The sequence below is a fragment of the Aspergillus undulatus genome, assembly GCF_047715775.1.
Source record: "Aspergillus undulatus strain CBS 261.88 unplaced genomic scaffold BDV17scaffold_94, whole genome shotgun sequence".
Lineage (NCBI taxonomy): Eukaryota > Fungi > Ascomycota > Eurotiomycetes > Eurotiales > Aspergillaceae > Aspergillus > Aspergillus undulatus.
The window spans coordinates 1,589-23,110 of record NW_027396698.1 but is presented as its reverse complement, the minus strand read 5'-3'; the positions used below and the strand labels follow the sequence as shown (position 1 = coordinate 23,110).

Here is a 21,522-nt window from a genome sequence, read left to right as displayed (position 1 = left end):
CACAGGCCGACAGCAATCACCTACGTAGATCAAGTCGGCCTTGGAGAGATCCTCGCTTGGTTGAACTTCTAACTGAAACCTCTCCAACGTCCATCGAAGGATGTCCGTACCCACCGACAAGGATCGGAGGTGCCGGCTTTTGAGATTGAACCAAAGTTTCGCCTGGGGTTTGAAATCTTGCCATCAGAAGCTTCTCTCTGTCAGATTCGAAAACCACGTTCGCAGTACACAGGTGCTGGATCATGAATGGACGGGAAGAAGTACTCGAATCCGATCGCGGATCTCAAGGGCAGTTGCATATTATTGTGCGCTTGACCCTTGTGCAGCTGGAGCCTGAGCTAAAGCCCAAAGGGCCGCACGTCTTCATTCTCCACTCCGCGAATCGGAGTCGACTCACACCGTACTATACTGGTTGTAGTGCCGGGCCCGAGACACCGTATGACACTTTGTGGTCTCCATGAGCCTATTCCATAACCACTCATAGGCCCAATAAAAGCGCCGCTTCTCCCGCGCCACACATTGTCGCTTGCGTCGGTTATAGTCCGCGTGTGCATATTGCACCACCAAGAATTGACTCAAAGTTGTTCCTAACGATCGCTTGCAGGCGGCTGGCAAACACACCGCATCTAACCACGTGGTGGCGCTCACGGACCTTGCGAGAAATTCATAGCCCATGTCGCGGATTTGCAGTTTGCACTGGATCGAATGAAGGGACCATGGTTCCGTGCCATCGGCAAACCCTATGCCAGGTAGTAATGTGATTCTCGTATACAGATGAGCCATTGCCGGCCGGCCGTCGTCAGGAGATGAGCACCATGACAAGACATTATTAGGAGAAATTTTCACGGCTGGAGCCATGCAGATAGGTGTGAGGCTTGAGGATGGGTGGCGCTTGAAAGGCCGAGCAACCGCAAGGGGCAAGAGCCAATTATGGGATTCAGCTTCCGGCACTTGTGTTCGCGTACTGGCACTGGCGTGCTTCGATATTAATTGCTCTGGGGGTCTAGACTCTAGACCCGCTTCGGAAGTCCGTTGTCTCATTTCGACACTATCGAGATACGACAAAGTACGAGAAAGAAACGAGTCCCCACATTTCCCAAGTGCGATAGCGCTGTCAAATGAGTGTTAGTTCACGCTACTGGCGGAAAGGTATGAATCAATCCATCAAGACTTTAGTGGACAGCGTATGTCCCAAGGAGCCATGTCATAGCCGCAACGCGCCGTTATCGGGAATCATTTCTAATCCAGGAAATACCAGGAAGAAGCTCTGTCAATAGGCTTGATGCTGACGACTGCCTGCTGCGAGTTTTCGCCCATGGCCTGAAACTGCTGTGCTGCTCGCTTCCTTGCCTCAGTCTGGTCGAGACCTGCCTCGGTTTTAGGGACGGATCATGCGGTCAACGAAAAGAACTACGAGATCAAACAACAGTTGTTGCGCATGGGTCCTAAAGTCGAGAGTCGGCTCTGGTGTCTATAATCGAACGGTGTTAAATATCAGGATCTCTTGCTCGTTTGACAAAGCCAGCGGTTGAATGTTGAATCGCCTGGACGTCACAATCCGCGTTGGAGATGAGAGTTCATCCTCGATAGGTAGCCTCAAAGTCAAATCATGGGTACAATCGTCCAGCTTTGTCTGAACAACTAGCGGGCAAGCCGTTGACGTGTCAATGCTGATCGACCTAGACATGCAGTGAGATAGTAGAGTAACCAATCAATTGACTCTTTCAGAGGCTCTTCGACGGTAGCGCATGGTTCCACAGTAGTTGTACTGCAGTCACTCTGCAATGTATATGCGTGCGACAGTGCTGGCTTTTCAGGCCAGAGGATGCTCCCACACACAGGAGTATATGAGATAAAGCAGATTCGAGCTTCACTGGCAGTGTCACGAGATGGCTTCGCTGTAAACTCCAGAGCCTCACAGCACCTCAATGGACAGAGCACCAATCATGACCAGATGCGCTACAGGTCGATGTATCATCCTTGATGTAGTACGACTCCAAAACCGGCCATGGACGTACATAAGAAAAACAAGATTGGAGAGCTTCGGGTGCATATACTTTGCGGATGGTCTGGAAGAATGTACTGTCTGTAAAGGCAATAAAGTGTGCGAATGCATGGATCGAAGTGCTCTCTGCGGAACCAACTGACGATTCAGTCAGTCAGAGTGACATATGACCAAACATCTGTAAGCTGGTCATCGGCCCGCAAAACGTAGTTAGGCTGTAGGACAAAGGTATGTACGTCTCCGCCTTAGCGTGAGATAGAACTCGATGGCTATTGAGCATAGATAGAGATTGGGGTAGGATTGCTTGCCGTGGTGGTCACAGCAGGTCCTATGGGAAAGAGCAGCAGTTTGCCCTCCACGAGGATGGTGGGAAGTTCTGCATTGGGGCTCTCTGTGCCCCAGTGAATTTGGGTTGGCTTTGGAAGTGCGACAGACTTGTTTGCTTGTCTACCACTGGGAGGTTACGGTCATTTTGTGCGGACGTCAAGGGTGTCCCACGACACGGAGCCCACTCGTTGGTGATGTGTTTTACCACGATACAAAATATTCTCGACCTTCTGAAGAATACGTATCCGCGTTGGAGTATTCAGATGGAAAGCCAGAGGCTCTCTGCTCTCTTCGGTGGCAAAAGTCCAAGGTATTCTTCGTTCGATGCGTTGCACAAGCTCCAAGAATACTCAGTACAGCCCTGGCTGTTCTCTTCGTTGACCGAGGTGAAAAACCCCTGGTAAAGTTTGCCCATGTCCCGGCCCGACTGCTCGCAATGTGAGCCAAGCAAAGTCGCAGGAGCCCATTGACAATGAACGCCCTTGTTTGTGACTCAAAAACCAACGAGAGTATGGCACAACAGCCTGCTCTGCAATACTTGATCAACCTGCTTATCTGGGATGTGTTTCCTGTGTTTCACCCGACGAGCTCATTGGCGCGGATGTAGGCGTACGGCATACCGGAGTCATGCCCATTGGGAAGCTCTTTGTTTTGAGCCATCGAGAGGACCAGAGAGGAAGCAGCGCCAGAGGTCCAGCGTCAGTTGAAAGCAGTCCCCTGTCAGAAATTCAAAGTCCGTTGCTGAAGCCCAAGTCGTTGTTGATGTCGTCCACGGACCCACGGGTCCGCATCCATCCTGTTTGCTTGAAGTAGTCCATTGTGAAATCGCTGCAAGATTGACTTCCGGAAACTGGGCGAATTATTCCGAGTGTAAGTATCTGTCGAGCGTTCAGAACAAAGGACAGGGCTATCGGATCGACTAAATTCCAGTCCAATTTTGCTGCAGGGCACAATAGACAGGCAGCCTTTTTCAGTCCCCCTGACGTGTCTGAATGCTTTCCATAATTAGAGCCGTTTCGGCTGACAAAAGCTTGGCGTAGGGTCGAGACTTCGTTCGTAAAGTAAAAGAAGGTGAAGAGAATTGCGCCGCCAAGCCTGAGGCAAGGGAGAATATAGTATGTCAATACCCCTGCGTTGTCGATCGCCGTTTGGTCGGTGGCTCGTAAGTCTTCAGGGTCTCCACTCGGATCGCAGCCGGAAAGCCGGATAGAGAGCCGACAGAGAAGATCAAAGGAAGAAACGCATTGGAAACCAGACGACTTCGTGCAGCTGGAGATACGGAAAATGTCAGGGATCGAAAGTACGAAGGAGTCTTGCTGTGCCGCTTTGTTAGGAGGAGTAGGTGACACATAATTCGTGGCACCCAGGTTCGCGCAACGATGTTGATTCGAACTGTGGTGGACCAAGCTCAATGATGAGGCTGTTTTCATAGAGACTGACAGCCAGAGAGTCAGCTGAAATTAGGGATAATGCCTTGGCCTGTGTCACAACCTCAGCTAGTGTTAGTGTCACAAGCAAAGCCTGGAACTTACGAATCAGGTGTAAAGTCGAAGAGCACCTTGCGGCAACACAGCCACAGAAGTATAGGTTGTGCGGCGCAACAAGCTATCTAGGTTCTAGACTCCAGGAGGAAGTAGGCGTGGTAACGTCGCGGCCCCCTGGCGCGTAAAGGCTAGCTTTGGAAGGGTCGGTCTTCTAGACGCCATGCCAAGAGACCGTTCTTTGTGTGCGTCAGTGGTAAGATCTCGAGCGACAGCGGGCCTGTAGGTAAAGGACAGAATAGCACAGAGCTTGTTCAGGGCGCCCGGCCTCCCTCCAGAAACTAGGGATATGGGCCCAACTCTCGATGAGAAGCTCTCTACAAATGGCGGTCAAATGTGAACGATATGCGGGAATTAAAAAAAGAGTCGGAGTGGATGCTTCCCGATTGGATGTTTTTTTCAGGGGACTGGTATCCTGTAGAAACCAATGTATATTTCCCAGTTTGGCACATTCAAGGACCGTTGCGTTGACCGACATAATATGCGTCGGATCGAGATGCGAGATCGAATTACAGTGGCCGTTTAAAGGAGTCACAATCAAAGAAGGCCCGAAACTTGAAAGATGATGAAATTTGTGATACACCGAGCTGCTATTGCCAAATATTTCTTTTTCTTGAGGAGCGGCCGAGGAGTAACTGCTGTGATCCTGCTTCCTGACTCGGACGTTGGGGCATTGTCAGTCTTATTTTTTTTTGGAGGAAGCGCTGAAAGCGGCTAATGCTCAGAAACCTCTGCCCATGTCAGGTTTGGTGTTTTTACAGTGCCGACCTATAGCTGTTGGACGGTGAAGCAAGCGCTGGGATTCCGGAACGCCGGCTGTGGCCCTGTGCCGATTGCTGGGAGTTGTTTGCGATGAAGTGGGGGCTCGATGACGATCACTCGGCGTGTCATCGAGAATGCGGAACGCGGGACTTGCGGCCCTGAAGGATCCAAGGAATCCACTGGAGAGATCAAAGAGGCGACGGTGGACGGTGGATGGTGGAAGGAGAAAGGAGGATCCCAAAGCAGCGGTAGGTCAAGCCACACCTCTTCCTCTCTTTCTCTCCCACATCCAGCATCCACCCGATGCTTCTGGAAAGAATGCTGGACATCTCGGGTCCCGTCATTCATCACGACTCTCTCCACTCGTCGGTCTCGTTATTCGTGCAGGCCTGGGTCGGCCATCGCTGCCCAATTCTGGCTGCGACTGCACAACCAGTGTCATGCTCTGAACTTGCATCTGCCTATATTGTCGGAAAGCCAGGAGGCCAATAGGACTGTCATGTACTCCCCCGGTAATCTGTCACAAGGCTCGGAAGCCATGGATTCGAACTACGTGTTCGTGCTGCGGCGTTGGGTCTCTTACCTGCGCGTCTATCTAAAGTGTCCCCGCCAATCATGAGGCACAGCGATCAACCGTCCGATGGAGAGAGCACCGATGATGTCGATTGATCTCTTTTTGCGCCTACCGCAGCGGGTGGCTGATTCCGACGTTGGCTTGGGTATTTACGCTCTATGCCTGGAACGGGAAAAGGAAGATGCCATGTGGTAGCCCACTCGGATTGACCACCTGTGACGGGGGCTCTTCTCCTTGTTGAACAAATGGTACCCCTGGTCATTTCGGGCATCTGATGACTACTGCCCTGATATATAAAGCCAGGTTTGTCCCCCCGTGTGGAGTCTAGCATCTGGAAAACTTTTCCAACTCTCCTTGGACTGGACTTCGGAACATCTCGATATCGGACACTTCTGTCATACCTTTGCAGTCTCGGGATTCTGAAAGCATATCACCCTCTTCTTGAACTTCCATCATCTGCGACAACTGAGGAGACCATGGACAAAAGCCAGAACGCGAAATCCGGAGCTGGCAAGCAATTGTCGAGCCAGGACCTGGCAAAGTACCAAGCCGAATTGACGTGGATGCACAACAGAACTATTCGCGAGCTCAAGGAAGCCAAAGGTATATTCTGTCTTGAGCTCACCTTCTTTCCCTTTCATACAATCTTCTGACCGTGACTCCACAGAGAAAGACGCGCGAGAAGCAGAGCTGCGAGCAAAGCAACGGTCTCAGCAGCCCCGAAGATGATGGGGGAATTGGTGGATGATACCGGGCTGGATCCCAGACTTGCGTTATGGATTTGATTTGGAAGGCTTTACCTTATTGTTATCTCCTTTTCCCTTGGGTGCGACTGGTTAGATGGATTCACTTATGGGCCGGCCCTTGGGCGTTTGACTCGGCGCTCGTTTATGATATCCTCGTTCGTCAGAACGCACCAATGGCTTTTTCTTTTCCTTCTCTCTTTGGGTCAGTGAATGGAAGTATTCTTATCTTAGTGCCTGTTCCTAACCTCCACTGGTAAGCACTGTAGATCGGAGCTGATGTATCGCATTCGGGATTTGAACCAAGTCCTTAAGAGTCAAGACCAGCATGGCCCATGAGCTCACCTTGACCTTCACCGAGATCTGACACGGTGAGACACATCTTTCGCTCAACAACCGCCAATGACGGCGCGACCAAATCGCACACCATAATCCAGCGCGGTTCTCGATACATGGATTTCACTCACTCAAGCTTCCAAGTCCAAGCGACGATCGTTCAATCCTGGATGTCTGCATCGCCGTTTCCCAGGCGCCTAGACGCAGCTCGACTAGCTTGGATCGGCCATGTCCGACTTCGTCTTGTTTTTGAGGACTCAAGTACCCCCCGGCAACTTACCTTCTGGATTTAAACAACCATCTATGATTTAGTTGACCAGAGACGCAGACCGTCTCACTAGTCTGATCCGAATTACTACTACAATCGAGCAAAGCTGGAACTTATGCACAAGCTCTTCACGAGTTGAGCATTCCGCCGAGACAAAAAAGTCCCCAGGTCGACCGACAGAAGAGACCGTCTTGGGATCTTCCATTCAGCCTCACTTTTATCCCGTCATGATTGACCTTTGCAGACCGAAAGCCAGAGCGCAGCGGTGTCATTGGACCAGTTGTCGTACGACATAAATGACACCCCACGTGGAAGCCAGGAGGGCCCTGTCCAAGCTGTCACTTCCAAGGACACCTATTGCACTCTGAGTGACCTATCTCCTACTCTCAGTGCCCAGTCAAGAGCCTCATACTCGCCAATATGGATCGAACAACAGACAGCCTCCGAGGTGTTCTACGTTCTTACTCGGAAAATCAAGGTCCTGCTGCATATCAGATGATGGCCTTTTCTTGAAATGCAATCAAAGTGGCTGAAACTAGGCCATTTGCGAGGCGCGATGTTTGACTGGGCCCTCGATCGATATGCCAATCCTACCGCGGTGATTCGGCGATCGTAGTTTATACTTACGGATGTGGAACCCCTGAGACCCTCGCTGCCTCACTACGGACGGGCCACAGTTCAGACGAGGCCGTCTTTCCGATGCACATTTCCCGGGGCAAACCAAAATAGAACAGCAAGAATGCGTCTGGAGTGTCCTAGCGACTAGCAATTTATTGGTGAAACATGACGTCCGAATGCATCCTTTGGCTCGAGTCGCGCTATGGAACTTCACAGATTGGAAGCATCATACCTGCATGAACAGCCGCCTGCCATGCTTTGTACGTGGATAACCCCCACGTATGTTATTGAGATGGAAACAAGATCACCAATGACTGAAGTAATCTATCGCTGGGGCTGCTCGCCAAAGGATCTTAAAGACCACCCATTCGATCCAGCACATGCAAATAAGGGACTGAGCATTATCTGAACAGAACGATGCTGCAACTTCCTGTGAGCCATGGATTGAGACTACTCTATAGGTTATAGCCACACCGAAAGGGCGCATCGATCCTCGTTGAATGGCTCGAATGGCTTGGGTGGCGTTCGTACTAATGACTAGTTTATGCAACGTCAAACTATCGTGCACACTGCGAATCAAGCGGTAAATGCAGCTCGGTTACAGATCGGGAGAAAGTTTCTTCTCGCTTAAAATTTACTTAGTGATGGAATATCTATGCACGATCTGACGCTTGAACGATCTTGAACTACCGTGTTTGTTGACCTGATCTACCAAGACCACTACTGCACCATTGCTGAGCAACATACACCGCGCAGTAGGTGATGGTCATAGCGCGCCATATTAATCACAAAATCTAGGGCTATCTAGGAGGTTGGGCTGTTGGCAACGATTCTTGGGGTGTTTCATATGCGGCGTGCACACACTGTATATATAATTCGGTATGTTGCTTGGTTATGTTCGCACAGATTTTTATGGTCCAGCATTAGGTCCTATCTTGAATAATCACTACCCAATCACAGGCTAAGCGGCCTTAACTTGGCAATAAATAGAAAAGTTAAAACAGAAAGAGATAAAAAATATCTCTACAGCCAACCAGTACTGTGTAGCTCAAGTACGGCTGAGCAGACGGGAAGCCCTACGTAGGTAGTCTTCACACCCTGTGGTCTTATAAATCAGACTTGAATAAAGGCTGGAATACACGCCAACTTAGGTATCACCCCGGACCTGGCGGAGGAACTCGAGCTGAGCATCCACCTCATCGAGCGGCGCAATGCGTTTCGCGTATCGAACCCTTACTAGAGCACCAAAGACATGAGTGCTAAGAACCTCCAAAGCGCCCACGCAGTAAATCAAAAGGACCATCGCCAGCGGGCCCAGAATAGCAAAGACGGCGAATCCAAATGACGCATTCTGAAAGGCCGTGTTCCTCGCTAGCACATCCGTCGCCAGGCCGACCTGCATGGCTGTCAAGACAAGCGCAATGTAGATCGTCATCGCAGAAATGGGAGCCATGTTCTCCTGGAACAGCTCCACGGTGGATTTGTATTGGCCGCAGTAGCCACGGAGGACGCTGCCGTAGCGGAAGGCGCAGATCTTGTCTAGGCGCGAGAGCCGTAACGCGCCGAGATGGTAGTGCGGGTTGATGCGTTAAGGGTGGACGGCGCCCTTCTGCAGACACTGCTGGACTTGTCTTCGAGAGGGGTAATATGCCGTGTCACCTGCAGCTATCTAACGTAATCCCTGTCCTACCTTACTAGAAAAGTCATGGGGAAGATATCAAGATAATCATAGAAAAGCTTGCAAACCTTTGTTCCGCGCTGGCGGCAAGACCTTAAGACCGCGGCCCTCCGTAGACTGCTATCAAAGGTCTAGAGAAGTCCTTACGGCCCACGAAATAACTTAGCTTACATCTTCATGGGTTAAGTTAAGATAAGCTCAGTATACGCGCAAGTATACTAGGAAAAAAGAGCTTATCAGGTTAATTCAGATCAAACGCCTGGGTATAATATGCGGTACAGCTGCCGAATACTAGATAACGCTTCAGTGGTTACGGGCCAATCCACGGAGGCTGTTCCAAGACTTGCACCAACCCCCAACTTCCAACTTTTCAAAGGTGCCATCATCCTTGCTCAATAGATGAACGCACTATTGACCCTGTCAAGCAGACTCCCGAGATCACAGCTTGTCCGTAGAGACCAATTTCCAAATTACTGCAGTCCGACAAAAGCGCCCGCTATTGCAGTCTCACTAACCAGCAGCCAGGACGAGAACTGCCTCATATCTCCGACTGCTGATGAGTTTGCATGAAAGGTGACAAAGAGAGCCTGCCCTCAAGGTGCCACGATCGGCTGTTCAGAAAAAAGGCGCGCTGCTGTAAGGTACTTTTCCTACGAAGGGAATCCTTTGGGAAGCATAATAATGGACCTGTTTTCTTGAGCAACTCTGCAGATGAAGAACAAAATAAAGGATGCAACTGGTGCAATGAGCAAAACCATGCAATTTGCTGGCCAAAAATGCTGTTGTAAGGTCTTTTTCTCATGAATCTTGCTCATTAATGGCATTCGTACAAAGATGGGCCATAACATATGGCTGGAAGCATGATCCTAAGGCAAATCAAATAGCTTTCATGCTAGGTGGATGAATGCTGAGTGAGCAGCGCTGAAAGTAGCTATAAGTAATAGCATCTTTCCTCAACTCCAGATTTTGACATATATCAGATACCGAGAACTGCCTCTATACCATCCAAGATCTTCACTCTTCAGAATGTGCAACGGGAGATTTGCTCCATACAACCACAACTAATGGTGAAGCCCGACGGGAAGCTCCAATTGAGAAACTTCTGCCGTTGTCAAGTCTCCAATGGCGCGGTTAATTTTTTTCCCCCCCAAAAAGCTGGTCTTCACCGAAGCACCGCCGGTTGAGAAATACGGCAAGCATCGCCCCGCTACAGTGGAGGATATATGGTACATGCTTCAGCTGGACCGGCCGGACGCCAATGCACCTGTCGATGAGCCCGATAAGCAGAGTTTCGGCTTCTATTTCAATGAAGGTCTTCTCATGGCAGGGAAAGGACCGGTGGCTGACGTACGCACCGACGTTTTTTGGCATGAACCTGCAGGGGAAATGATCTTGCCAGAAGAGGTGTGAGGGCGAAATACAACTCCAAGCCGGATCACCCGTCACTGGCACTGTAGGGCTGAACGTTGCTTCTTAGCTATCTTGATTCTTGCGTGATTGTTTTCGAGTAAATCTGGCAATGTGGTAAGGGATTATCGGCGATAGTATCTATACAGACTTCAAATAAGACACGGAATGCAATACGAAGCATGAAATGGCGATCTTTTAACATAGCTTACTCTACGACGCTGGCGCTTCTTAGAAGCGAGCGATCCCGCCTTGTTTACCTGTTAAATGTACCTAATAGTCAGTGAAAGCCGACTACTAAACAACCTCTCAAGGGGTTCTGAGCCATTGACCGGAAGCTAGCAAACGGGGAATAACTGCTGTTAGTAGTACACCTCTGGACTGCTTATAAGGCTCTGCTTGACGCGCTAATTGCCAGCATAATGGAATCAATACTAGCGAACTCTCCACTTTCTGGATAATCTTAATTCCTAGAATGAGCGCGCCTTTCCCTCCTGATTCGTAGGAACCCTCCGCCTTCTGGCTCAGCTAGGGCTGGGTTGGTTCGTCAAAGCTTTTGTTCATCTGGTGCCGGAAGATGTCAAGAGTCACGGACTTAAACTCGACAAACGGGACGTCTGAACTCGGAACGACAGTGGCCCATGTTTTGAAGGATAATTGGATGCCATCAGGGTTTCCCCCCCTCTTGTATAAGCATCCATTTGCCTCTTCGTAGTAGCTGACTCTCATGTGCTCGGAGTCCGCGATCAGCGCGCTGGGTCGACTGGAGTTGGGCAAAGTGGTAAAACTGGTGCGACGCGAGTACCGTGCGTGGTTGAACGGAATCGGACGCCGGTATGAACTGACGATGGTCTAGATCTATGAGACGACGTCGCTAATGGGATTATTCGGGTTTTAAATGCCCAGATACGTTCTTGCGTTGAGGGAGTGTGATGAGTGTGGACAAGGCGATACTGGGGAGATTGCCTGGCCCCAGTAGGTGATTTGATCGGAAGTCATTGGTCTCTTTTCCAATATGGAAGCTTTCCATCCGATTGACTGTATTGATTGCCGGCTTTGAGTCTCAGCGGATGTATAATGTGTGATGTGTCTATGGTGTTCTGTAGAGCAAACCATCTCTTTGTGCATGATACGGTCAGAACAACAAAAAGAGATCGTTGCGGAGAATTGCAGCCCTCCAGGAAAGTATACAACAGGAAGTTGACCGTGATATCCATGGCTTGCACTGTCTGATCAATCCAGATGTCGCGCAGCGAGTCAAAATCATGCGGTAGAAAGCTCTCTACCTGTCCGCTAGGGGCTCATCAACTGTCTCTTCGTTTCACTGGTCTGAATCTCCTGCTCTTTTTGCGCTTTTGTCTTTGATCTCCATTCGCTTGTTTGCTCTTGGGCTTCAATGACGCGGTATCTAATTATTTATCAATCAGCAACAGAGATAAAGTGAGAAGAAAGGCCCGAGCTCGTGTTCTCTCATGCAGCAAGTCCGCGGTCCAAAACGGTAGACCCAACTAGTTAGTAGATAAAATACTGATGCGCAAGCGGAAGCTCCACCACAGCTTCAGCCCTACACCCTTCTCCATCCGCGACGACGGTCTAGTTAGACGAGAAATTAGCCTTCGCCCTACATGCAACACGGGACCACTCACGAAAGTCTCCGAATCAACCTCCATTTTCGGTGTCGCATTGTTGAACTTCATATCGAGCTTCGTGACCGTGCGCGTATTCTTCACGATTTCGATGTGTTTCTTGAGATTGTAGGATTTAACGGAACCGTTCTCCAGACCGGCCCGGGAGACGAAGAGTACGCTGCTGGAGGGGACGAGAGGCTATTTTGTTAGCCAGTCCTCAAAGTAAACTAGGATGTACTTCTCACCGAGAACATTGGGCGGGCGATTATGGGCTGGACGGTTGAGATCCTGGGCTGGTTAGTAACTGTTGTAAGTGAGGTGAGAGCCGTTCTTACGAAGCATTTGGATCGCCCTATATCCCATTCTTGGTTAGCACGGGCACTGATCAGGGATAGCAGTGCAGACACACCATCTGGGCAGAAGCGATGAACCCCTTCTTGAGAATCATGAATGGCTTCGTTCCGAAATTCGCCGGTTCCCAAATAACGAGATCGGCCAACTTTCCAACCTCCACACTGCCGACGACATGACTGATGCCTTGAGCTAGCGCCGGGTTGATCGTATACTTACTGACGTACCGCTTGACCCGATGGTTATCAGCCCCGGTTGACTCATCCTCAGGAAGTCTACCCCGTTCGACCTTATTCTTGTGCGCTAGATTCCAGGTACGGGTGATGACCTCTCCGCAGCGACCCATAGCCTGTGAGTCTGATGACATCATGCTAATTGCGCCGGTGTCGTGAAGCATATCTTCTGCTGCGATTGTCTCTGCCCGGATCCGGCTGTCGGCAAATGCAATGTCTTCGGGGATGTTCTTCGAGAGGTGGTGGCAGGACATGACCATGTCTAGATGCTCGTCGACAGTATTGCAGGTATAGGGCTTAGTCGGGTTGGTGCTAGACGGGAGAACATTCGAGTGTTCCACAAGAGAAATCATATCTGGTGCGTGGCCTCCCCCTGCTCCCTCGATATGATAAGCATGTACGGTTCTCCCTTTGAATGCGGCTGCCGTGCGCTCGACAAAGCCAGACTCATTCAACGAGTCGCTGTGGATCTGGCACTGGATGTCGAATTCTTCGCAAACACTACCGTCGTCAGCACAAACTAGAGTTGTCGGCACGCACGCCTACCTCAGACAAGAATCGATCGCGGACGGAGTACAGCCCCAGTCTTCATGAAGTTTAAGGCCAGCGACGCCTGCATTGCATTGATCGCGAAGACCAGGCTTGCCGGTGTCGCTGCCTTTGCCAATAACACCGTAGTTGACGGGCAGATGGTCCAATGCTTGCATTATCTGCCGAATATAGGTCTTACTTGGGGTGCAATTTGCAGCAACAGTAGCCGTGCTGGATGGTCAGAACGGACATAAATAAAGAGGCGAAATCTTACCTTGGTCCAGTACCCCCTCCAAACATGGTCGTAATACCAGACGAAATTGCCTCATCGGCCTGCTGCGGGCAGATGTAATGCACGTGAGTGTCAATTCCACCAGCAGTAACAATCTTGCCTTCTCCGGCAATGATATCAGTGTTGGATCCAATAACCAAGGCCGGATTCACGTTGTCCATCACGTCTGGGTTCCCTGCCTTTCCAATTCCTACAATGACGCCATCTTTAACTCCAATGTCGGCTTTATAGATTCCACTCCAGTCAATCACCAAGGCATTGACCAGAACCAAGTCCGCACACCCATCATCTGCACGGCCTGCGGCCTGTCCAATGCCGTCGCGTAGGGTCTTACCACCGCCGAACGTGCATTCGTCGCCGTGAGCTGTATAGTCTTTTTCGATCTTGACCCATAAATCCATGGAGCCGAGCCGGACCGAGTCGCCGAGAGTCGGGCCATACATTGAAGCGTATGAAAGTCGATCCATCTTGTACGGTTCTACTTCCTGATCACTGTCAAAGTCCTCCGCAGGGGTATGCCGGAAGCCTGCCTCTTGTAGACGCTCCAAAACTTTGTTTGTATGGGACAGGTCAATGGTGCCAGTTGCAATGCTGCTCCCTCCTTTGATGGTCTTGAGACCACTGATCTGCGTCAAGGTCACTGTCTTTGTGTCACCAGGCTCGAACCGAGTGGACATTCCGGAGGGTATGTCAAGGTGGTAACCATAGGCCTTGATCCTGTCGAAATCCAGCTCAGGATTTGATTCGATGAAGTGAAAATGGGAGCCGATCTGGCAGTGTCAGAATTTGTCGAAAGCCCAAGGAATTGGACATTTCCTTACTTGAATTGGCCGATCACCTTTATTTGTGACCCTCAGTTTCGTGCGTTTCCTTCCAGGATTCAGCTCAATCTTCCCTTGACCGGGTGAAATGGCACCAGGCATCCTCAGAGGTTCGTATTCTGATTCGGAATACGACGGGAACAAACTCTGATGGTATGGGCAGGAAGCTCCCGTACAGCGCACGCTCAATGTCCCCGTCCGCGCTACTGATCGGCTGGTCAACAGTGACCAGATGAGTTCCTGTCGTAAAGGTCCCCTCAACCTGCAGCACTGTGAGAGTTGATACGACTCCGGGTAGAACATGACGCCGTCCAAGGATATGTTTTCCGATCGACATGAGCTCGGAGACAGTGTGCTTTCCATCTCGCATCATCTACATCATGAGCACTGGCCTGCAATTCAGACATTGTCCCGATTCGGAAAACATACCTCTTGCAGTACATTGGTGATCAATGCCTGTCTTGCTTCAGTCATGGATATCTTTACAGTCGTGTCTGACACTTACTGTAGCTTCAGCATGGTTTAACCTGACTCCTCTTGCCAGTCGCCGCTGGGCAAGTGTCCCCGTTTGGGCAATGAGTAATTTATCTAGCTAAAATGTGTGAGCTATGAGCTAGGTCATTAGGTGTCTCCATACCTCACGAGCTATCAGCTGCATTGTTTCCGGGCCAGAATATTTTTCTCCAATATATATCGAACTGTGTGGCTTTTGCCAAATTAAATGGAGAATTAAACGACAAAAACCACTGGGATATACTTTTGAAGTTCGCCGAAGATGTATGTGGAGTGTGGGCGGATGCAACCCTGTGGGGACACGGAGATGAGGTCAGCGAACTCTTCGATAAGGTTCAGCAAATCACGGCGGGAGTCTGCCGAGTGGGTCGAGTCTGTTATGTCATGGGTTGTATTCTGTATAGCTCAAATAGAGCTGCATGTCCTCTCTTCGCCGAGATCGACTGTTTCAAGGTTCTGAATGGAGGAATTGGCCCGGGAAAAACTCCTAATAAGATGGCGTTAGACCGTGCCCAGTGCCACGCTTTCATACAATCCACAAAGCACCCAGAATCCCTCCGGCTCGATTCAAGGGAGACTGCTATAAGCTGAAAGAAGACGGAGTTGTTCGGAAAAGGGCCATTATCGAGATGACCACCGCGGCTCGACAGCCGCAGCTCGGGGTCGGCCAGCTTGAAGTGCACGCTTTTTGCGGTTTCTCCTCCATCTCCACGCTATCATCGACATATCCTCTGAAGCTCGTCTCCCCGCCATGCAGACCCGTCAATCCGGCTGCGCTCGCCTTTATGATGAGTTATGGAGGCGGGCTTGTTGCAGGCGACAGCGTGGATCTCAAAGTCACTGTTGAATCTCAGGCGCGGCTAGCTCTTCTCACGCAAGGAAGCACAAAAGTGTATAGGACACCGTCGAGATCGATATGTTCGCGCCAAAAACTCACGGTCGGGCTGGAGGATGACGCAGCTCTGCTCCTGCTGCCTGATCCGCTACAGCCGTTCAAGGATAGTGCTTACAAGCAATGTCAGACTTTCCACATCCAGTCTTCGTCCAGCCTGTTCGTTCTGGACTGGGTTTGTGCCGGACGAACAGCGAGAGGAGAAGCGTGGTAATTCTTCGAATGCAGAACCCGGAACGATGTTTGGGCTCTCCCGGACCCAAATAAGGGTACTGGTCGAAAGCTTTTGATTCGAGACAGTCTGGCTCTTGGAGATGCGTCATCACTGCCTGGCTTTGGCGATGAGATGGATGACCTTGGTGTCTTTGGCACCCTGATCCTTCGAGGGCCCGTGTTCCGCACTCTCGGTGAATTCTTCCTGGCAGAATTCTCGCGTCTGCCGCGCATTGGGCCAAACGGGCAGAGGGTGGACGAGGATGCTTCGCGCTTGGATCATTCAGTCAGAACGTGGACGGCTGCTTGTATACGGGGTGCGGTTGTTGTCAAGTTTGGGGCGCAAGAAGTAGATGCTGCCAGGCATTGGTTGAGAGGTATGCTACAGAGAGAAGGGACGGTGGAGAAGGTGTTTGGAGCAAAATCGCTGTTGTGCTTGCAGTGATCTGTCGTTGGTCGCATGCTCCGCCACAAGAGAGAAGGCTCACTCGCTGTTATGCAGTATAATACAGATTTGTGCTGTGCCTGAGATCAGCGGGGCTCGGGTCAACTTTCCATCCGCGATGACCCAAAGAAGAAGCTCCCGCGAGGCTCCGTCAGGTCCAATCAGTAGTACCAAGTAGTCCAGCAGTCCAGCCACAAGTTCAAGTTCCTCGGTTCCAAATATTTTGCTCGCATGACATCAGTTCTCCCTCTAGGATTGCGAAACAATGTGGCTTATATCATGAGACGTGACTGAGGTCACCGTATCATGGGCAGACTCGGAGTCAATCTGTCTGAAGAGCCTCGGCTGGAACCAAAGGATTGTCTTGGATTCCCCGCTGCCTGGCCGCGCGAGCCAGTAGCAGTGCTCTCAATCGTCTTTCAAACTATTTGTTCAATCCTCGGCTTCTGAGATCATCGCTTCGGGACTGACCACCCAAGTATATCAGTTTACAGTCAGCTCCCCACGATCTTTCATCGTTACTTCTTAAAGCCCTGCCGTCCAGGCACAGTCATGCCTTGAACGATTTAACGGATATTCACGATCGCGATGGCGCTTCTCGACCTGTTAGAAACACATCGGCGTCCTGTCGCCGTCGCCAGCGTAGTTCTCATCCTGTTCTTCGTTTCGTCTTTTCTTCAACGACGATGGCGGCAATATCAATTTGCCAAGGCGAACGGGTGTGAACCGATCAAGGGAAAGCTGCCTAGCTACGACCCTCTATTCTCGATTGACAGGACCATTCGTTTGATCAAGCTAGCGAAAGAACATAAGCTGCTGGAAAATGGTGTTTTGCGGTTCAAGGAACTCGGTAATACCCATCGCGGTAAGCGTGGTCTTTCGCCGATTATCATTACCATCGAGCCGCAGAATGTCAAGACCATCCTCTCCCTCAAGTTCGCAGATTACAGCATGGGAGATCGCATTACGACGTTTGGGCCTCTTCTAGGCCACGGCATCTTTACCAGCGACGGCGAGGACTGGGTCCGGTCTCGCCAGATGGTCAGGCCGAACTTCGTCAAAGAGCAAGTCGCCCATCTAGAAGTTTTTGAAGATCTGATGGACGATCTCTTTGCCCTGATACCTACCGATGGCAGCACTGTTGACCTGCAGGATCTGTTCTTTGGCTTCACGATCGACTCAGCTACTGAATTTCTTTGCGGTCACAGTGTCCATAGCTTGAAGAAGCGCCGATCGCAGGTCGCGGACAACGAGCGCAACTTTGCAAAAGCTTTCGACTACGCACAAGACAACATTGGCAGGAATATGCGCTATGGCCCGCTGATGTTCTTAAACCGCGATCCAAAGGCCGTGGAGGCGCGTCGGGTTTGCCGCGAAATGGTCGACCAATTCGTTGATAAGGCTATGATAGCACGAGAGAAATATGATGAAGAAAAGGCCTCCGACGAGACAGCAGAGCGCAGATACATGTTCCTTTACGGCTTAGCTCGGCAAACCGGTGACCGCACACGGATCCGGGACGAGCTCATGAACATTCTTCTCGCCGGTCGTGATACGACTGCCTCGCTTCTAGGTGGCTTGTTCTTTCTGTTGGCGAAAACCCCCGAGGTCTGGGCCAAGTTGCAGGAAGAAATTGCCTCACTGCAAGGTCGCGCTCCAACGTACGATCAACTGCGGGAGATGAAGTATGTCAAGTATTGCCTTAACGAGAGTAAGTAAAGCAACCCCGGGTTAGCTGATAATATTTAACCTTCGTAGCTCTTCGGCTCCTCCCAGTTGTGCCTCTGAACTCACGCACCGCCATCAAAGATACCATCCTTCCCGTCGGCGGTGGTGCAGATGGTCGATCGCCTGTTTTCGTGTCCAAGGGCACCATCGTGGGATACAGTGTATATGCCATGCATCGCCGTCAAGATTTCTACGGTCCCGATGCCGAAGAATTCCGACCCGAGCGATGGGCCGGTCTCCGACCCGGATGGGAGTACTTACCTTTCAATGGGGGTCCTCGTATCTGCGTGGGCCAGCAGTATGCTCTGACCGAGGCCGCTTATGTCACGACGCGTCTTGCCCAGCGGTATTCAATCCTCGAGAGCCGTGATCCTGAGCCGTGGGTGGAAAAACTTGCGTTGACTGCATGTTCCTTTCATGGGACTAAAGTCAGCCTTCGGCATTAGAAGCCACTCTAATTAGCGCAATCTTGTTTCATGAAATGACGAATCAGTTCAAGGCCTCAGAGCTTGCACTCGATGCTTCTATTGCCTGCCGAGCTCTAGACATTGAATGGCGTATTTCTTCTTTTTTAACCGGTTCTGATTCCCTCCCCGGCTGATTATGCCAAATTTGCCAAGCTGTTTTCGGTCTGAATTTCTCCGGAGCGGAGATGTCTCTATATAATTTTTCCGTCCATAAGGATCCAGGTCTTCAGGATCGTCAGGTCCTGTCCCGCATGGAGTATAGCTCTATGCGGTGTGTATATTATTCGGAGAAAGCGTAGGCTAAAGCGTGAAGATAAAGAGGCCACAGCTCCGCAACCGTTCGGAAGCAGCCATCAAGTATCCTCGATTATCCTCGATTGTCACAATGGGTGTTCTTTCAATTGCCAGATCGGCTCTCCTTTTGGCCGGAGCGGTCAATGCCGCCAACTATACGGAATGGCTAGCCCAGTCCTACTTTAGCAAGGGCGTCACGTTGTCTCGAAACTATGCCTATGCCGTCCTCTACACGGGTGTGGAATACGCCTACAACAAGACCGGCGACCCAGCCTACTTCGATTACATCAAGACGCAAATTGACGGCGTCCTCAACGACGACGGGACTCTCGTCGAGCCCATCACGGAGACCCTCAGTCTCGACGACATCCGTATTGGACAGAACTTTCTGTACCTGTGGACGGTCACCGGCGATGAGAAATACAAGATCGCTGCGGACGGACTCCGCAAACAGCTCGATTTCACCCCGCGCAACCAGGACGGCGGGTTCTGGCATCGCCGGCCAACTTATCCAAACCAGATGTGGCTGGATGGATTGTACATGGCGTCCAACTATTACGCACAGTACACCAGCTGGTTTGAGCCGAACAACAAGACCGCCTGGGACGATATCATTCTCCAGTATGATCTGATCGAGGAACATACCCGCGACAACAAGACCGGCCTGCTTTTCCACGGATACGACGCGAGTGGCGTTGCTGTTTGGGCTGGTGCGTTACCCATTTGCTGAAGTAAGATGCATACTAGGTACTTACATTATTCTCATAGACCCCGTGACCGGCGCAGCACCGCACATCTGGAACCGCGCGGTAGGCTGGTACTTTGTCTCCCTCGTCGAGCTGCTGGACTACTTTCCCCAGACGCACCCGGGTTACAAGCGCACCCTGCAGCGCTACCAGAGCCTTGCTCGGGCCATCAAGAACAGCCAGGACGAGTCTGGTGGCTGGTGGCTTATCCTGACAGATGGATATACTGACGACCCCCGAAACTACATCGAGAGCAGTGGTTCTGCGTTGTTCGTTTACGGGTTGCTGCGTGGGATTAGGAAGGGCTTTATCGATGCGAGCGAGTTCAGCCCTGTTGCACTCGATGGGTATGCACTTTTGAGGGATGAGTTTGTCTCGCAAAATGCGAATGGGACGATCAACTTTGATGGGACGGTTGAGGTTGGGAGTTTGAGTGGGAATGGGACATTTGAGGTATGTTCTTGCGCTCTTTATGACTAATTGATTGGAAGCTCTAACGCGCCTCCAGTACTACATCTCCATCCCGCTTGTTCAGAATGACTACAAGGGCGCTGGTCCGTTTATCTACTCGAGCTACGAGCTCGAGGCGTACTGAGTGCTCGACCTAAAGAGCTTCATGGTGGAAAGCTGGACAAGGACAGATACCACGTAGCGCCGGTAGGATAGATAAAATTAGGTAGCATGCTCAAATTGACTCTACCTAATCTTCTGACACAAGGACTGGCTGTTTGTCGGGCTGGTTGCTGAGTAACACCAGATCCCAACTTCCTCCCCCTACTCTCTTCTTCTCTTCTTCTCTTCTCTTGCTCTTTGTGTTCCACTCCTCTCCCATCACCACCAACACCAAGCTTCTCTTTTTCTTCCAGCACCTGCTTTATCTCTATCTTAACCATCTCCTCACCGGCCAGCCTACACTTCCGTGGGTAGTAGGCTGGCCGGTGCCTTTCTACTCTCAAGCTAGATGACGAACCAATTCTCCTTCGTCTCGTCTCTTCTCTTCGCCTCACCACAGCCGGCAACTCCGGACAATAACAGCGTTAGATGGACCCACGCTTTCTTTTTGAGAATCAACTTCAAAGGTCAACGATCAGAAGAGTTGCTTTTGGTCAGCGCTATACGAATTCGCGCCTTTTTCTTTTTCACATTAACATCACCACAAACTTCAGGAGCGAATTGGCTCTTTTCTGATATCGACATCACAATCCCAACGATCGGAGACACTGCTCCACGCTAACGCTGAACAAATTCGCGTTTTTTTCACATCGACGTCGCCAACCTGCTGTGCATACTTGGTTTGAATGTGCTGAATGTCAACAAGTCCTGAATCATGTCCGAATTTTCGCTGGTAACACGTTGCCCGATAAGTTCGCGGATTGCATGAATTCTACATCAAAGTATGTCAACGCTCACGCTACTTCCGCTGTTTATGGCCGCTAGCTTCTCCTGGTGTAGATAATCCCCGCATTGCGTGAACGTGACAACTGCCACGGTTCTATATGGAACTTCGCTCGTCAGGACTCGGATCAGCCTGCTATCAATCTACACCATTCTCGTCACCTGCACCTTCTAGACATCGAAATACCTCCTCGGTCATATAGGCCACATTTTCAGATTTGATCCGCCCAGCAATACTAAAAGCACTGCAACGCACCAGTTTTAGGCCTGGACCTGGTGAACAACTGAAAATTTCTAAAGACCAAGGAAATGAGATTAAACAAAACAAAAAGTGAAGGACTGGAAAAATATTTGAAAACAACCGTTTGGGTGCCGAAATCACATACCATCATCAAATCCGGAGTTCCTTCAGAGGATCCGTCGTCTTCCAATACCCGTCCAGGCTTCGTCCTCGACCATGGCCAACTCAGTCTCGCGAGAGGAGGCGTGTGGCTACTTCTAGATTGTCCAGACAGATCCACAAATTAGTCGCAAATTTGGCAGTACTAAAGTCCAGGGCTGCTCTCATGCCAGCCAGAGATGCTTCTGCCTCTGCGTTAAAAACTTCTTTGTTTAAGCCAAGGGACGAGCGGCCACATTGGCACAGCCATAGATTTAAAGATAGGGCCATTTGGTCACGTGAGTTATGGGGATGGGAGAAATTTCGATAAAGTG

At 50.6% G+C, this 21,522-nt stretch overlaps 6 protein-coding genes across 6 annotated transcripts; 3 read left to right on the top strand and 3 right to left on the bottom strand.

Annotated features, from left to right (window-relative positions):
- Window positions 1-268: 268 nt before the first annotated feature.
- On the bottom strand, window positions 269-1,484 carry BDV17DRAFT_245590 (uncharacterized protein). The gene has a single exon (XM_073756033.1). The coding sequence runs from the start codon at window positions 1,039-1,041 to the stop codon at window positions 394-396; it is 648 nt and encodes a 215-aa protein (XP_073610162.1). The 5' UTR covers window positions 1,042-1,484; the 3' UTR covers window positions 269-393.
- A 6,825-nt stretch (window positions 1,485-8,309) lies between these two features.
- BDV17DRAFT_277363 (uncharacterized protein) lies at window positions 8,310-8,729 on the bottom strand. The gene has a single exon (XM_073759428.1). The coding sequence runs from the start codon at window positions 8,625-8,627 to the stop codon at window positions 8,322-8,324; it is 306 nt and encodes a 101-aa protein (XP_073610161.1). The 5' UTR covers window positions 8,628-8,729; the 3' UTR covers window positions 8,310-8,321.
- Window positions 8,730-11,771: 3,042 nt separating this feature from the next.
- BDV17DRAFT_285485 (uncharacterized protein) lies at window positions 11,772-14,773 on the bottom strand (the record flags this gene model as incomplete). The annotated part of the gene is made up of 11 exons (XM_073760722.1): window positions 11,772-11,852; window positions 11,906-12,085; window positions 12,133-12,175; window positions 12,223-12,239; window positions 12,297-12,972; window positions 13,018-13,233; window positions 13,277-14,064; window positions 14,116-14,218; window positions 14,262-14,488; window positions 14,621-14,707; window positions 14,753-14,773. The coding sequence occupies 11 exons, from the start codon at window positions 14,771-14,773 to the stop codon at window positions 11,772-11,774; spliced, it is 2,439 nt and encodes an 812-aa protein (XP_073610160.1).
- A 484-nt stretch (window positions 14,774-15,257) lies between these two features.
- On the top strand, window positions 15,258-16,178 carry BDV17DRAFT_285484 (urease accessory protein UreD; the record flags this gene model as incomplete). Its single annotated transcript, XM_073760721.1, has 2 exons — window positions 15,258-15,679; window positions 15,749-16,178. 2 exons carry the CDS (start codon window positions 15,258-15,260, stop codon window positions 16,176-16,178), a joined length of 852 nt encoding a protein of 283 aa, XP_073610159.1.
- Window positions 16,179-16,398: 220 nt separating this feature from the next.
- Window positions 16,399-18,691, top strand: BDV17DRAFT_277357 (cytochrome P450). Its single transcript, XM_073759427.1, has 2 exons — window positions 16,399-17,889; window positions 17,937-18,691. Exons 1-2 carry the CDS (start codon window positions 16,767-16,769, stop codon window positions 18,350-18,352), a joined length of 1,539 nt encoding a protein of 512 aa, XP_073610158.1. The 5' UTR covers window positions 16,399-16,766; the 3' UTR covers window positions 18,353-18,691.
- Window positions 18,692-18,758: 67 nt separating this feature from the next.
- BDV17DRAFT_296446 (glycoside hydrolase family 88/105 protein) lies at window positions 18,759-20,008 on the top strand (the record flags this gene model as incomplete). Its single annotated transcript, XM_073763296.1, has 3 exons — window positions 18,759-19,377; window positions 19,436-19,866; window positions 19,922-20,008. 3 exons carry the CDS (start codon window positions 18,759-18,761, stop codon window positions 20,006-20,008), a joined length of 1,137 nt encoding a protein of 378 aa, XP_073610157.1.
- Window positions 20,009-21,522: the final 1,514 nt, after the last annotated feature.